General features: G+C 48.4%; 1 protein-coding gene across 12 annotated transcripts in view; it reads left to right on the plus strand.

The window, feature by feature from the left end:
* Nucleotides 1–15,381, plus strand: part of MCF2L (MCF.2 cell line derived transforming sequence like) — a 169,995-nt gene that overhangs the window by 43,177 nt on the left and 111,437 nt on the right. For 4 of the 12 annotated variants that reach the window (XM_019746586.2, XM_074329535.1, XM_074329532.1 and 1 more), the window contains exon 1: nt 10,576–10,711. The exons of 2 other annotated variants lie outside the window; for them this stretch is intronic. In XM_019746586.2, the coding sequence (XP_019602145.2) occupies nt 10,645–10,711 (67 nt within the window). In that variant the 5' untranslated portion in view covers nt 10,576–10,644. Of the gene's footprint in view, nt 1–10,575; nt 10,712–11,171; nt 11,334–15,381 lie in introns of those variants that run through there. 6 more of the 12 variants (XM_019746587.2, XM_074329540.1, XM_019746592.2 and 3 more) reach the window with 4 other exon arrangements.

The raw sequence follows: 15,381 nt of genomic DNA on the forward strand, positions 1-15,381 counted from the left end.
CTCCACTCCCCGACAAGACTATAAAATCAGATTTAAAATATTAGGAATGGACACGCACGCTCACTAGGTTTTCTGAATAATCACAAATATTTACATGGTGGGAGGTGAACAATTGAAATGTTTAGCCTGTTTGTCTCTCAGCAGACTCACTCGCTCTTCTTACTGATGCCGCAGTGTGTGTGACAGGCCTTGTGTTCGCCCTGTCCAGAGGTACCGCTGTTCCTGCTACCTGCCCTTCAGTGGGTGCTCATGGCCCCCTGCTCATTCTCGTCGCTTCACAGGGAACTTGGATTGGGGTGGGCGCTCAGGCTCTTCTCCCAGGGGGTGGGATGGGGCGCTGTCCTGTAGAAGGGACTTCAAGGTTTCTGTGTGCATGGTTACATCAGTTTCCTGTTGCCTCTGTAATGAATGACCACAAACAGTGGCTTAAACAATACACAGTTATTACCTTACAGTTCAGGAGGTCACAAGTTCAAATCCCAGGTGTGGACAGGGCTGGTTTCTTCTGAAGGCTCCCGAGGAGAGTCTATTTCCTGGCTTTTTCCAGCTTCTAGAAACGCCCACATTCCTTGGCTCATAGCCCCAAATCCTCCAACCTCTGCTCTATGGGTACATCTCTTCTCTGCCTCTGACCTTCCTGACATCCTCTTTTGAGGACCCTGTGATACATTAGGCCCACCCCAATAGTCCAGGATGATTTCCCCATCTTAAGATCCTCAACGAATTATGTCTTCACGAATTATGCCTTTGTCCACATAAGGTAACACATCTAACACATCCACAGGTTCTGAGAACTAGGATGGGGACGTCTTTGGGGACCTTCATTCAGCCCCTTACAAGGGTTTTCTCAGTCATTTACAGGCTTGGGTTCACAGGCTATTCCTGTCTTGTTCCAAGCTATGGCAGCAGCTCAGGTGGGGACCCGGAGGGGCTGGCTGTCTTTTTGGTTACGACGACCGGGGTTACTTGGGCGCGTAGTTTTAAACTTCCAGGGACGTTAAAGTTCTCTTTGCTTCTCCTTTCCCTTCCCTTAATGGAGTGCCTGGTCTCCCACCGTCCCTGCCAAGGGGTCTTCTGGCTGTGCTGGGTGCTGCCCTGCTCTCAGGTGTGCCCACGTGAGAAAAGTGGCAGAACTTCTACAGAATCTTCCGAAGATCTAGTCTGTTAGATGTTTGACATAAAATATGGCTTAAAGTCATAAATCAAAGAATGAAGTAATTTTATGTTACTGTTCCATTGTTATAACATAAAATAAATGTAGGCACTGCTATGATTTGCATTTTTGTGTTCCCCAAAATTCATGTTGAAATCTTCATGCCCGATGTGATGGTATGAGGAGGTGGGGCCTTCGGGAGGTGATTAGGTTCTGAGGATGGAGCCTTATGAATGAGATTTGTGCCTTTATACAAGAGACCCCACAGAGCTCCTGCACCCCTTCTGCCACGCGAGGATGTGGGGAGAAGGCCCTAGAAAGGGGAGTCTCACCAGAACCCAACCATGTGGGCGCCTTGACCTCAGACTTCCAGCCTACAGAACTGTGAGAAATAAATTTCCGTTGTTACAGACCACCCATTCGATGGCATTTTGTTATAGCAGCTCGAACAGAATATGACGGGCACTAATATGCAAGTGTGAAAAGGTCACTTTACACTTTGTGTTCATTTACTGCTTTATGCTTGTATGAGCATTTTTGTCATGTGAAATCTTTCTGACTTGGAGGCTAGTCTGCTCGTAAGGAGGTGCACAGGTCTGACACCCCCAAAAAACTCGCTCAAGGTGCACAGCTGGGATGTGTCAGGGCTGCAGCCAGTTTGGTGGCGTAATTAGAATAAATGCAGAACCCCAGGAAAGTGAGAGGAATGGGGTGGAGTCCCAGGCCTGGCACGGCCCTGCCCCTTCCTGAGGCCCTGGCCCCCCTCTTCTCAGCAGAACAGGAGCCCAGTTATGGGTTTCCCCCTTCCACCTGCCCGCTCTCTGCCTGAGAGCGTCACTCAGACTCATGAGGCTTTTTATTTCCCAGTTAGGGTCACTCCTTTGGAAAGGTCACTCTTGTGTTGCAGCGTCCTTGTCCCAATTGGTTAGAGGTCATTTATGGCCTGCCAGGTGACCTCTGTGAAATTTCCATAAACAATCCCCAGTAAATGACAAAAGCTGCATCTCAGCCTTCCTCCTGTATAACTGGTGTTGTGACACATTGGGAAATACACTGATTTTGCATTTCCTCTTAGAATTCATGACGGATTTTTATAAGATGACACCATCTGCACATCTACTCCTCATCTCTGGGGTCTGGGCTCTGCTGAGCTCAGGAATGGCATTTCAGAGCCCATCACAGGCTCCTGAAACAGCAAAGCAAGGGGAAGGACGGCCTCTGGTCAGGAGGGGCCTCCATTCCTGGTTCTCTCCGACATCACAGCTGGGACCTGCTAACGTGAGTAGGACACTGTCTGTACCAGTTCCCTGACCGCTCATGGAATCCAGAGCATGTGGCCGTGCCCAGAATAGCCCCTCTTGTTACCCTAACAGAGGGGGTCTTGGTGATATTTTATTCTGATTTCATCGCTTGTCTGTTATTTTTCATCATTAAAATAGCTTCAGTTTAGTTTCTAAGGCTCAGTTCTGTTCATTAAAAATCTTCAATCTGGATTTCTTCCTCCTCCACCCCATTTGCCCCTGCAGGGCACAGGACTTGGGATAGGGGGGTGGGGCTTCTCTTCACGGACCACCTTCCTTCCAGTGTCTTCCCTGTTGGGTCAGGGAGAGAAGACACGTTCTATGTGCACACATGTGCGAGCATGCAAACACATGTGGACTGACGTGCCTGGCTATCTTCCCCGGTCCTGCCTCTTGTGCGCTACACTGGGTGGGAACCACGTGTGGTGATAGGCCAGGCCTGCCCACTGTGACCCCAATTCTGGCTGACCCTGGTGGTGGCCACCTTTTCCTTGTGCCTCCGAGACCGATGGCCTGTACAGACCTGTGTCCCCTAAACCTCATCAACAAGGAACTCTTAACGCTGTTTGGGCGGCTGCCCCTTTTTTGCCATCTCTCATGAGTGCTCTTTTCCTCCATAGCTGTATTGAGATATGATTAACATGTAACATTGTGTGAATTTAAGGTGCACAACATGATAATTGGATATATGAAGCTCTGACAATTAAGTTCGTGAACTTGTTGTGACACTGTTGCTAATCTTTTTTGATTGCAGAGGGATTATTCATTATGAATTTGTACCAACTGGATGAACAGTTAACCAAGTTTACTATTTGTAAGTGCTGAAAAAGCTGTATGAAAAAGTTAGACGAAAATGACCTGAACTTTTCGCCAACAATTCATGGCTCTTGCATCACGACAATGCACCAGCTCACCTGGCACCGTCTGTGAGGGAGTTTTTAGCCAGTAAACAAATAACTGTATTGAAACACCCTCCCTACTCACCTGACCTGGCCCCCATTGACTTCTTTCTTTACCCGAAGAGAAAGGAAATATTGCAAGGAAGACATTTTGATAACATTCAGGACATCAAGAGTAATGTGACCACAGCTCTGAGAGCCATTCCAGAAAAAGAGTTCCAAACTTGCTTCGAAGGGTGGACCAGGTGCTAGTGTCGGTGCATAACTTCCCAAGGGGAGTACTTTGAAGGTGACCATAGTGACATTCAGCAATGAGGTGTGTAGCACTTTTTCTAGGATGAGTTTGCGAACTTAGTTGTCCAACAGAATGATTACCACAATAAGGTTTGTTAACACCTTTATCATGTCACATAGTTACCATTTCCTTTTCTTTTTTATTGGGGAATATTGGGGGACAGTGTGTTTCTTCAGGGCCCATCAGCTCCAAGTCATTGTCCTTCAATCTAGTTGTGGAGGGCACAGCTAGGCTCCAAGTCCAGTTGCTATGTTCAATCTTAATTGCAGGGGGCGCAGCCCACCATCCCATGTGGGAATTGAACCAGCAAACTTGTTGTTGAGGGCTCACACTCTAACCAACTGAGCCATCCTGCCGCCCCTCCAGCAGCTCAATGGCAGCTCGTTGTCTTCAATCTAGTTGTGGAGGGCGCAGCTCACTGGCCCATGTGGGAATCGAATAGGCAACCCTGTTGTTCAGAGCTCACACTCTAACCAACTGAGCCATCGGCCGCCCTACCATTTCTTTTTTTTAAGGTGACAATATTTAAGATATTCTTTCTTAGCAGCTTTCAAATGTACAGTATAGTACTACTAACCATAGTCACCATGCTGTACATTATTAGGTCCCCAGAACTTTTCTATCTTATATTTGAAAGTTTGTTCCATTTGACCAACACCTCCCCTTTTCCCCCTCCTTTCAGCTCCTGCTAACTGCCATTCTACTCTCTGTTTCTGAATTTGGCTTTTTCATATTCCACATATAGTGAGATCTGTCTTCTTTCACTTAACATAATGCCCTCAGAGTACACCCATATTGTCACAAATGGCAAGATTCAGTCTTTTTATGGCTGAATAATATTCCATTACATTTATATTCATATTTATATTTATATATTTATATCGGCGGTGCCAAAAAAATATATACATGTAACTTGCATTCATCTTTTGTTATCAGTATATATTATTACAATTTTAATGTGTTTTCCTTTCTTAGAATTTGTATACATTTTTTTTGGCGCCGTGTGTGTGTGTGTGTGTGTGTGTGTGTGTGTGTGTTCGTGTGTGTGTGTGTGTGTGTGTGTGTGTGTGTGTAACATTTTCTTTATCCATTCATCCATTGAAGGACACTTAGGTTGTTTGCATGCCTTGGCTATCATAAATAATGACATCAGGATGCAGATATCTCTTTGAGATAGTTATTTCATTTCTTTGGCTATATACCCAGAAGTGGAATTGCTGGATCATATGGTAGTTCTATTTTTAAATTTTTGAGGAACCTCCACACAGGTTTCCATAGTGGTTGCACCAATTTACATTCCCACCAACAGTGCACAAGGGTTCCTTTTTCTTTACATTCTTACCACCACTAGTCATTTCTTGTCTTTTTCATAACAGCCATTTTAACAGGTGTGATGTGATATCTCACTGTGGTTTTGGTTTGCATTTCCCTGATGATTAGCGATGTTGAGCACCTTTTCATGTACCTGTTGGCTATTTATATGTCTCTTCAGGTCTTTGCCTACTTTTTAATCAGATTATTATTATTGTTATTGTTATTATTAGGCTATTGAGTTGTATAAGGTCCTTATATATTTTGAGTAGTAACCCCTTTCAGATAGACGGATTGCAAATGTTTCATCGGGGGGTGTGCTCCCCCCTGTCCTCTGCATGTTGGAAGGGAGAGAAGAGGGGAGGAACCCCACTAGTGAGGGTCCATCCTAGGTCTGGGGCTTCCAGGATGTGTGGGAGCGGGGTATATGGCAACTGCAGGAGAAGGTGATGCTTGTAGGAACTCAGCAGGGGTGACCTGTCCTGGGGGCCTAGTCTCTTCAGCAGCCAGCAGTCAGGGACTGAGGTGGGCTTGGTGAAGCACAGGGACAGCCATGCAGTGTCCCCCTCTCTGAGCATCAGAAGTCACTTCCTCACATCAACTCCAGAGGACTGCACAGAAGGAAGCTCCTGCTGCACAGATGCCGCAAGCCCAGCTTGCTCTCCCGGCCGCCATCCCACAAGGGCACAAACCAGGGAAGGTGTCAAAACACGCCTGGAGAGAAGAGGCAAACAGAGGTCTGGGAAATGAATAAGCAATCTGTCTAATTAGCTGGGTGGGCTGGAAGTTTCCCAACACTAATTTAGCATCGAGGATGTTAATTTTCCCTTCTGCAGGGTATGTGTCACTTTACATAGAACAAGTACATTGGGTCTAAGATTCAGTTTATCGTATACATCCACTCACCCATCCCATCCTGAATGTGTGTAAGGATTCATCTCTGCGAGCCCTTGGGACCAAGTTCTAGAACATCTCAGCCAGGTGCCAGATCACTGGCTGTACCCCCCTTAGCGTCTAGCACCAACTTATGCCCAGGGCACAGGTATTAACTTTGAAAGTGCTTTTTGCCTCCCAGCAGCTCTGGTGAGTGAAACGCTGTGTGGAGTCTCATGTGTCCACATGCAGTGCTGTCGTCCCAGACATGCTGTGGGGGATGTGAAGTTCTGGAGTTCTTTGTCCTCTGAGTGGAGTCCTAGCTTTCTCCTGTACGATATGACTCAGCTTTCCTTCCAGCTCAGGGGGTTGATGCCTGGCAGTGTCATAGTCACAGGAGGAGATGGAGGTAATGGTTCTTTGGCTTTTATTTTTTTAAACCTCATCAGCCATCTGCTTTCAGATGCTCTTCAGGGTTTTATATGCATTCAACTCTTCAACTCGCGGGAGTGGGAAGTAATGGCCAGTGGCCTGGAGACTAGAGTAACTGCCCAGCACACCTGAGGACTTAAGTCCCTGGTCCGTTTTCTTCTCTTCCTAGCCCCTCACCTCTCTCCAGACCCCGCCCCTCTGTGAAGTTGTGTCCTCAGGGACTAAGGGATGAAGACCCCTGGCCCAGACTCCCTGCTCCCCCTCAGGAGGAGCCCTGCAGCTCCCTCTGTATCATGTAAAAATGTATTATAACATCCTTAGACTCTCTGTACCCCATGCCTGTTCAAGGGAAGTCAGAGTCTCTGCGGCCCCTTGAGTCCCTCCCCTCAGACCGTCTCACCTCCTGCCTGAGGATTTGGGGAACCAACGCCATGTGTCCCTAAGACTATGTAGCTTAGTTTGGCCTGTTCCTGAATTAGGTGTAAATGGGGTCATATATTATACTCTTTGCAATGCCCTGTTGTAGTTCAAGTGATGTAAACCACTTGTTTCTACTGCGGCATGGTTTCCTGTCACGTGACCACAGCTCACCTTATGTATCCAGTCCACTGTTGGTGGGCCTGTGTTGTCTTCAGTTCTCCTCTCCCCTCCTTCTGTCTTTCCTCATTTTCCCCCTCCCTTTCTCCTCCCCTTCCCTGGCTTCTCCCTGGATCTCCTCTTCCTCCCTTCCCGCTGTGGGGACAGAGTCCCAGAGAGCAGTTTCCAGGCTGTTGGCCTCAGGTGGAAAGGTGCTGACTCGAGTAGTAGATGGCCTTCAGCTGTGACTAGTTGGTGATCAGCTGTAACCAGTTAGGCAATTAGCCACTGATATAACTGCCATGGCTACACTATGGGGGGTGACAGAGAAGTAGACTGTGGATTGCAGTTAGCAAGTGAGGTTGGCAGAGAAGCGGATCGTGTGGCTCCTGCTTCCTGTGTCTCCAACCCAGTCGCCTGCGAGAATATAGTGGTATGACTCCCCCATCCATGGCTCCATGGGTGTTCCTTTTTGGCCTCACCATATCCTGCGTTCTTGTGCAGGGAGCAGGAGCAGAGACCCTGCATTACATCGCTCTTCCTCCTTTCCCTTCCTCTCCCCTTCTTCCCCCACAGTTGTAAGTGGCACTATGCAGACGTTGGTATCTATGGACACTGGCGTGCATGTGACAGAGCTCATTGCTGGAACAGGGGCTGTGCATCTCTCAGACTTTGTTATACAGCTTCACATCAGTTCCCAAAGGAATTGTGCCAGTGGACACACCTTGGTCACCAGCTTGTTCACCACCTGTCGTCAGGGATGTGCATCCTTGCTGGTGGCCGGCCCCCATTCACAGTGGAAACGCAAAGAAGGCAGGGAGCTCACCTGCCTTGCTCGGTCCTGCTCCCTGGAACCAGTGCCTGGGCCTGGCTCGCAGCACCGAGGACAAACTTGTTCAGGAGTCACAGGTGCGTTCCCGAAGTTCCCCACGCTCCAGGAAGCTTTTTGTCAGACACGACACCTGCTCCACTCCCCAGCTCAGGAGTGAGGCTGTGCTGTTAATGGTTGCAGATTTCCTCAGGGAGTCATTTCCAAGTCTCCCTTTTTTCCTTGCTGCACCACCCCGCCCTTGATGTGGGATAAGGCCGTGCAGGAAATACATGCGTCCTCACTTTCCATGGCCAGCATCCAGCTGCACCTAGGCCTGGATGCTGCTGTCTCCTGTTACCTCTCACAATGGCTCATCTCTGCCTTCCCTGCCTCTCCGGAGCTCCCCCACCTGTCTCCTGAGGGCGGGCTCCCCAGGGCTCCTGGTTTCTCAGAACTTGACCTGCATACCCCTCCAGCTCTCCTGTTTCTCACCTCCCTTTCATGGCTAACTTTCCGGAACAGTTGCTAAGAGGATGTGTTTGGTATCCTGGTATAACGTTACGTTCCACCTTCCCACCTGGGCACCGTCTGGCCTCATTCAGAGGGATGAACAATCGTGTTCTGCTTCTCCTTTCTGGGAAGGGGCAAGGGAGTGATGGAAAACAGGCCTGTGCCCTTGGGACACTTGGGCTAAGATTCTTTATGCTGTGTTAGTTTTGGGACCTTTCCTAACTGTCCCTATCTAGCTGTAAGAGACATTGGGGGTGACATTCCAATTGAGATATGACATTTCCCTGAAGCAAACAGTTGTATTCTAGGTCTGTGTTTATACACATCTCAGTTTGAATCTTGCCTCTGCCACTTATCGCTGTGTAAACTTGGGCAACTTACTGAACCTCTCTGTGCCTTATTCTGTAAAACGGGGTAAAAATAGTGCCTACTTCCTAGATCCTTGTGAAGATTAAATCAATTCATACCATGTGAGTTTAGAAGGGTCACTGGAACTTAGTAAGTGCTCAATAAACTCTGGTGGTATTTTTATGATTGTTATACTTAAGGCAAATATTAAATGATTTTTATAGAAAGCACCATTTGTGCCATAATTTAAGGCGAGAGTAAAGATTTGAGAGAGAGAGAGAAAGTAGGTGGGAGGAAGACAGAGAGATTTATTTTTAAGTGACTGGATCACACAATTGTGAGTGCTGGTAAGTTTGAAATCTGCAGGGCAGGTTGCAGGCTGGAGACCCAGGAAAGAGCAGATGTTGCAGCTGGAGTCTGAATTCAGTATGGCGGCAAAATTCCCCCTTCCTCTGGGGATGTCAGTCTTTTTCTCTTAAGGCCTTCAACTGATTGGATGAGGCCCACCCACATTAGGGAGCAGATCTACAAAATACCCTCAAAGGGTCTAGCCAGACTAGTGTTTGGCTAAACATCTGGGCACTGAGGCCTGGCCGAGTTGACACATATGAACAACCATCACAGATGCCATCAGACTCAACCCTGACGCTGCGCTGGAGTTAGCAGCTTGGGCTGAGATGGCACAAGCCAGAAGTGTTTGAGGGGACAGAGTGGATGACAGGAAAGAAGCTGAGAGTGTGAGTGGAGAATGGGAGTCTTAGAGCAGAGTGGGTAGAAGGTTTTGCCTTTGCTTTGCTTTTGGTTTAGAGATGGGTTAGACTCTCACAGTGAATGGTTTTCCAAGTGTGAGCCAGCAGCAGCTGCATCACCTGGGGTGCTGTTGGAAATGCACATTCCTGGTGCCCCAGTCCTACTGTATTGGAAACTCTGGCCTTTTGGGTTAACAAGCCCTTGGGGGATTCCAGTGCACCCCAAGTCTGAGCACTTGAGTATACTTCTGTGCCGCAAGAGGTGGGTACCATGCAAAGAGAGGTGGAGATACCTGGGAGAGGGGATGTCCTGGCCAGGTGTGTCTGAGGAGGCCTGAGGGAATGTGGCCTGGGGTTAGTTTTGGCGGAGGACAAGTGTGGGTGTCAAGGAAAAGTGTGGGAGTCATTGCCTCTGGAGTAGGAGGAAGGCAGATGGGAAGGGGAGGGCCTGTGTTTTAGGACTCTGCCAGGTGATGGGCCTTCCTGAAGTTGGAAGCAGCTGGTTGTGATGGGGGGAAGGGATTAGTGATTGTGAATGGCTCCTGTGGCTATCGGCAAAGCTAGGGTTTGCTTTAGCAAGGAGCAAACCTCAGACTTTTGTCCACAAGGGAAAGGCTCTCTGTCTGCCCTGTGGTGACACCTTTCCAGACCCCTCCCCTCATTGGGCTCTACTTTGAATCATACAAAACTGCTGATATTGAATGGGTTTTGATGTGAAAAAGAAAAAGAAAAAAAGGCAGCAATTTCTTAGTTTTACCCCACACCTTCCATGTATGGTTATTACACATTCATTTCATGTTGCAATGATTTGTTTCCAGATCTTCCTTGTCCCCCAGACCCATGCGCTCTCTGAGACCAAATGCTGTGTAACCTTCATCTTTTCATCCCTTGGGCCCAGCTCAGGGCCTGACAGTCACCACACCAGGATGTGGGCACATACGTTGTATTGCCATGAGTGAGAGTTTGAACCTCGGCCACTCCTTGGTTGAATTTCCCAAACCATTCATGGAAATGGTCATTTCTTCCTTAAATACTTCTGCAAGGAAGGGCATGCTACCTGTAATGCCAACCACAAAAGGATGGCAAGCCCCCTGGAAAAGGCGAGGCCTCATCTAGGGCCCAGTGTGCACACCTGTGTTCTTGCACGTCCTTGGGATGTGGCAGCCATAGCCCTGCACACACGAGTCGCATCGGTAGGGCGCTGAGGTGTAGAATGCACACGGTGGCTTCGTGCCAACCATGGTGAGGTCGGAGGGCCAGAGACTGCGGCGCGCGCTTCCCTCGCCGCCTGCGTCCTTGGCAGGCGGTGCCTTGCGGGAGCGGCCGGGCAACCCGAGGATCCACCACGGACCAGCGGACTCACTGACCTGGGGCGGCCCGGGCGGCATGCGGCGGCATAGGCAGGGTGCGCTCGGCTGCTGCAGCCTCTGCACCTGCCCAGGGACGGCTGGAGGTAAAGCGGGGCGGGCAGTTTCTGGGGCGCCCTGGCCACCCACCCCCCAAGCTGCTCTTTCCTCTCCCGGAGGGCGCAGAGACAGGGAGTGGGAGGGGTGGGCTGGGCTGCGTCTCTGCGTGGGGTAGCGCTGCAATCCCAGGTCTCTGAGGGGTGCACACACGGGACTATCAGACGATCGGTGGGTGTACACACTTGAGTTCCAGGTGACCGGAGTAGGTGCACACGCAGGGCTCCCTGGTGACCTTGAAAGTGCACGTGCGGGGCTTCCAGGTGACCGCAGGGGTGCACGCGGAGCTCCCTGGTGGCCGCGGGAGTACGCGTGGCGGGCGCGCTTCCGCTTCCGCCGAGCAGCCCCCACCCTGGCGCAGGGCGCGCCCCTTGGCGGGGCTGGGGACCAATCCCTGGAAGGAAGGCACTACCGTACCCCCCCACCCCCAGCCTCGCAGCCGCGCCCCCTCCCCACTCACACTACCCCACCCATGAAGCACCTTCTGGTGCAGAGGAAAGCAGCTGCAGAGAATCGTTTTGTTCTGCGGGAGGATGAGGTTTTGGCTGAGAAATGAAGAGATGGCCCTGGAAGAAATGGTGCAGAGATTAAATGCGGTTTCCAAGCGCACTGGTAGGAGCTGCTGGCCTTGAATTACATGTTCTTAAGCTTGACATCATGTGTTGAATGTGTCTAATTTTTGTATAACAGCCTTCATTTTTTTCCCCTATTAGTGATAACAGGAAAGAGCAGATATGATGGGCATTTGGGAGCTGATAGGTTTCTATGGACCGTCAGCATGATTTTATTCTGCGTAGGATAGTTAAAATAATTGCAGATTGGTGACACAGGCTTTCCAGGAGATCCCAGTTTTGTATGTGGAGCTGTTGTCTGAAATCTGCTCATACAACCTGCATTTTAGTTGCATTTGAAACCATAGCAATGGAGAAAGCATGCATATTTGTGGATTGAAAAATAATGTGAGCCAAGGGCTTTGAGAGCCAAGGGCTTTGAGAGCCTGGTGTAGGGATAGTAGAGATACCAGAAGCTCATTTTGAGGGTAAAAAATCTGGATTAATCAGGTGGTTCTTTTCTTCACCAAATATAATTTCACCTAAAGACCAGTGTTTGAAAATGGTATAGGTAAGGAGTGGGAGAATAGCATCATTGGACATTCATTTTCTGTATTAATTAAACGATTACTTAAAATAAGCTTTTAGGAGCAGTGCGAATGGATTCGTTTAGATTTAAGAAAATACTGAGCTGGCGGTGTCTTGCTATTGGCTTTCAATCAGTCACATCTGAGTTTTCCTGCTGCAGTATGCAGGAGGAAAACAGTTGGCATTAACTAGTTTTCCTTGAAATGAAGAGGAAATAATCATATGTCATTAAAAGTAAGTTGCCAAATTTTTGTCTGATATTGTCATATGTTATGTTATATACCATTACCTCGTTGTCTAAATACTTTCCTGAGAGATTAGATTTTGTCAGTAATTTGATTTAGGCGTGGTAGTCTTTCTTTCCTCTCTCTCTCTCTCTCATAAGTGGAAGACCCCCAATGGATTTTGAGACCAGAGCAATGATTATATCAGCATAAGCATCTTTTGTGTGTGATGGTCTAACCAAGACTTTTAGAGACATTCAGTTTTTAATGGTGATTTTCATGATTAAAGCTACTGGATTTATTGTATATGGGTCAAAAGAAAATAAAGCCATTTTTTGCCATCTGGCCTCTTATTCTTAGAAAGGTAGCTCCCTTTTTCTGAAACGTGAGTCGCGTTTTGCTTGGTGCAGGATTTGGCATATGGCTGAGGTAAGGCACGGAGGCCTGCAGATTCACAGGAGGGCTCCCACTTACGGGGGAGAGGGGTGCAGGGATAGCACCCTCCTGCTCTTCACACTCTCTGCATTGGGCCTGGAGTCAGAATTACAGAGCAGGAACTGTTCCAAGAGTGATGTCATACCCTAGGTTTTAAGGATGGAGGTTTTGTTTCTTGAGCTCCAAAAGACACATGTGCATGTTGAATTGTAAAAAGGCTATCTCCAAACAGCAGGAATGACACTGACCACTCATTGAATGCGTGTTTCCAGCCAGGTCCTTATCTTGACCATGGTCTCATTCTAAACAGAAACTCTCAGATGTGTGTCCTTTGACACATCTGTGCTACGAGCAGTTGCAGATTTACCAAGATGCTTTTCAATCCAGGTCAACATGCCCAGCTTCCCTGCTTCTCTCCTGTTCACACTGCCTCTTCCTTGGGCACAAATCCATTTTTCACTCATGCTGTGTGTGAGGCACGACTGAGTGGGGGCTGTGAGACATGATGTGGGCTGTAGGGCTGTATCCCAGGTGGTGTTGACACAGTGCCACACACTGAGCATGGGGCATGTTACAGACTCTCATGTGGGGATGGCGATGTAGGTCGATGGAAACCTACTCACCGATTCAGGTCTAAATCCAAACTACTTCCTCAGAAGAAATTCCTTATCTGTAGCAGAATGGCGTTTACATGGAGGTCATAGGGTTGCTCTGCCTCCAGGGTGATTTGGGATCAGTGGCAGATGTGGGCTGGTGGTACCAGGAGGTTGGTCGACAGGTTGGTGTAGTAATTCAGAGCAGGGGACCTGGCCTGTTTACGACAGGGTTAAAGCTGAGGGTGTGGTCTTGTACAGGGCTTTGTGGCTATTTCGGCTGCACAGAGCGAGACCCTCCATGGTTCCACCCTGAACCGACAGGCATTTGATCTTTGCTTGTCCAAACATGCTGCCACTTGCTTTATTTTAACTTCAGGTTTATATGTTGCTCCCACTCGTCCAGGACATTCATTATCTAGGTTAGTCTGCGTGTAAAGGAGGATAAAGCATGCCGCCCATGTGGTCTGTGAACCAGTATCTCTTGACCTTGAGAATTTAAAATGTTATATACTCTTGAATGGAATCTTTAATCACAAAGCCAGGAGCACTTTCCAGTGGCAAAAGCTCCTCTCCTATGTGGCAGGGTTCCTTTTCCAGCATTTTCATGATTTGGGTTTTTCTCTTTATATTTGCAGTTGTCGGTGCAAAAGCAATACATATTTGAGGGTGAAATGCTAATGGATCTAGTCGATTCAAGCATTTTCCGCATGCAAAACAGTGGTCCTCAAATTAGAGCATCTGAATCATCTGGAGAGAGTCCTCACAGATACCTGTGCCCACTCCCAGAGTTTCTGATTCAGGGAGTCTGGGGCAGGGCCTGAGAATTTACATTTTTAACGGTTCGGGTGATGCTAATGGTGCTAGTCCAAGAACCCAACATGGAGAACCACTGCAGTAGAAGAGTCTTTAAATCTTGTGTCACCTTCTCCATTAATTGACCTTGAACAAAATATTAACACTTGTCATTGATGAATGGAGGATGGATGAGTAGATGAGTGATAGATGGATAGAGGGATAAATGGATGAGGCTGTATACAAGACAGTAAAAATAGAAGCTGTATCATATTTGGAATTCTTAATACCCCCTCCCCCAATGAGGACTAACAACGTTTAGCTCTTTACATGCTGAAGGAACAAATCCTGGGTTTGCATCGAAACATGAGTGTGGGGGAAGGGTGCTGACGAGCCTGCCTCACTCCTCTGGTTGCAGTTCAGCCATGGTACTCATACTCTTTGGACCAAACATCCTCCTTCCCATCCATTCTGTCCCATCTTCTCATCTCCTACACCGAACTTAACACAATCCAAGAAGCCAAATTTCAACTGATCTTCCAGTTGCTAACTCAGCCACTTTGAGGAGATGGGGATGTTGTCCCCGTCCCATCATTATAGCAACAGTTGAGTCGTTAGTGTTCAGCCTCTGCCACAGTCCTGTTAAAAAACAGAACCGTCCCATAATGGTGTTCTCTGTGTGCCGTGTCCATATTCAATTGCAAGGGGAAGTGAGACTTAGAAAGCTCTGTTGCCGAGATTGCTAGAAAACTCTCAAGTCAGAAAATGGACATTGTTTTTAGGACAGGCCTGATCGGTGAAGATTCTTGGCAGCATAAACAGATTTGGGATAGAAAGGGAAAGAACATAGAAGAACAAGCCCAAATATGTAGAAAGTACTCTGTGAGGGAGATGATATAGCCACGTTCTTGTCTTTGATTTACGGAGCCTGTACCCTGCATAAGTCTGCTCTTCTAAGGGAGATTCTGTTTTCTGTGTTCTGGGTTTTTCCTAAAGAAACTGTTCAGTTCTGTAACTGTTCATTGTTACTGTCTTAATGGAACCCCTTGGTGGGTACGCCAGGGACAGGACCGACCCAAGGGGTTCCGTTAAGACAGTAACAATGACACCAGAGAAATGTCCACCTCAGTCATTGTGTCATCCCCCATCGCTGGCCCGTGGAGAGCTCTGCCCTCGAGTTCTGCCCTCTCGTCAACTCTGGTGTCACGTTAGAATGTGTCCTGCTCCTGTCAGAGGGCTCCTCTCATACTTAGGACAGCGCTGGTATCTGGCTTCCTTCCCTTCCCCCTGGAAGGGCTTGTTGTGACGCTTCTGCATCCAGGGCTGCTGGTGATGCTCACCCACTCCCTCCGGCCCCCATGATGTCCACGCCCTGCTGCTGGCATCACCGGGGCTGTCCTTCCCCTTCCCCTGCTCTGCTCCAGTCCAAGGCCCACAGCTCTGTCAGGAGCCCAGCCCCCACCCTGCACCCCTG

The sequence above is a fragment of the Rhinolophus sinicus genome, linkage group LG04 (genome assembly GCF_036562045.2).
Source record: "Rhinolophus sinicus isolate RSC01 linkage group LG04, ASM3656204v1, whole genome shotgun sequence".
Taxonomy (NCBI): Eukaryota; Metazoa; Chordata; class Mammalia; order Chiroptera; family Rhinolophidae; genus Rhinolophus; species Rhinolophus sinicus.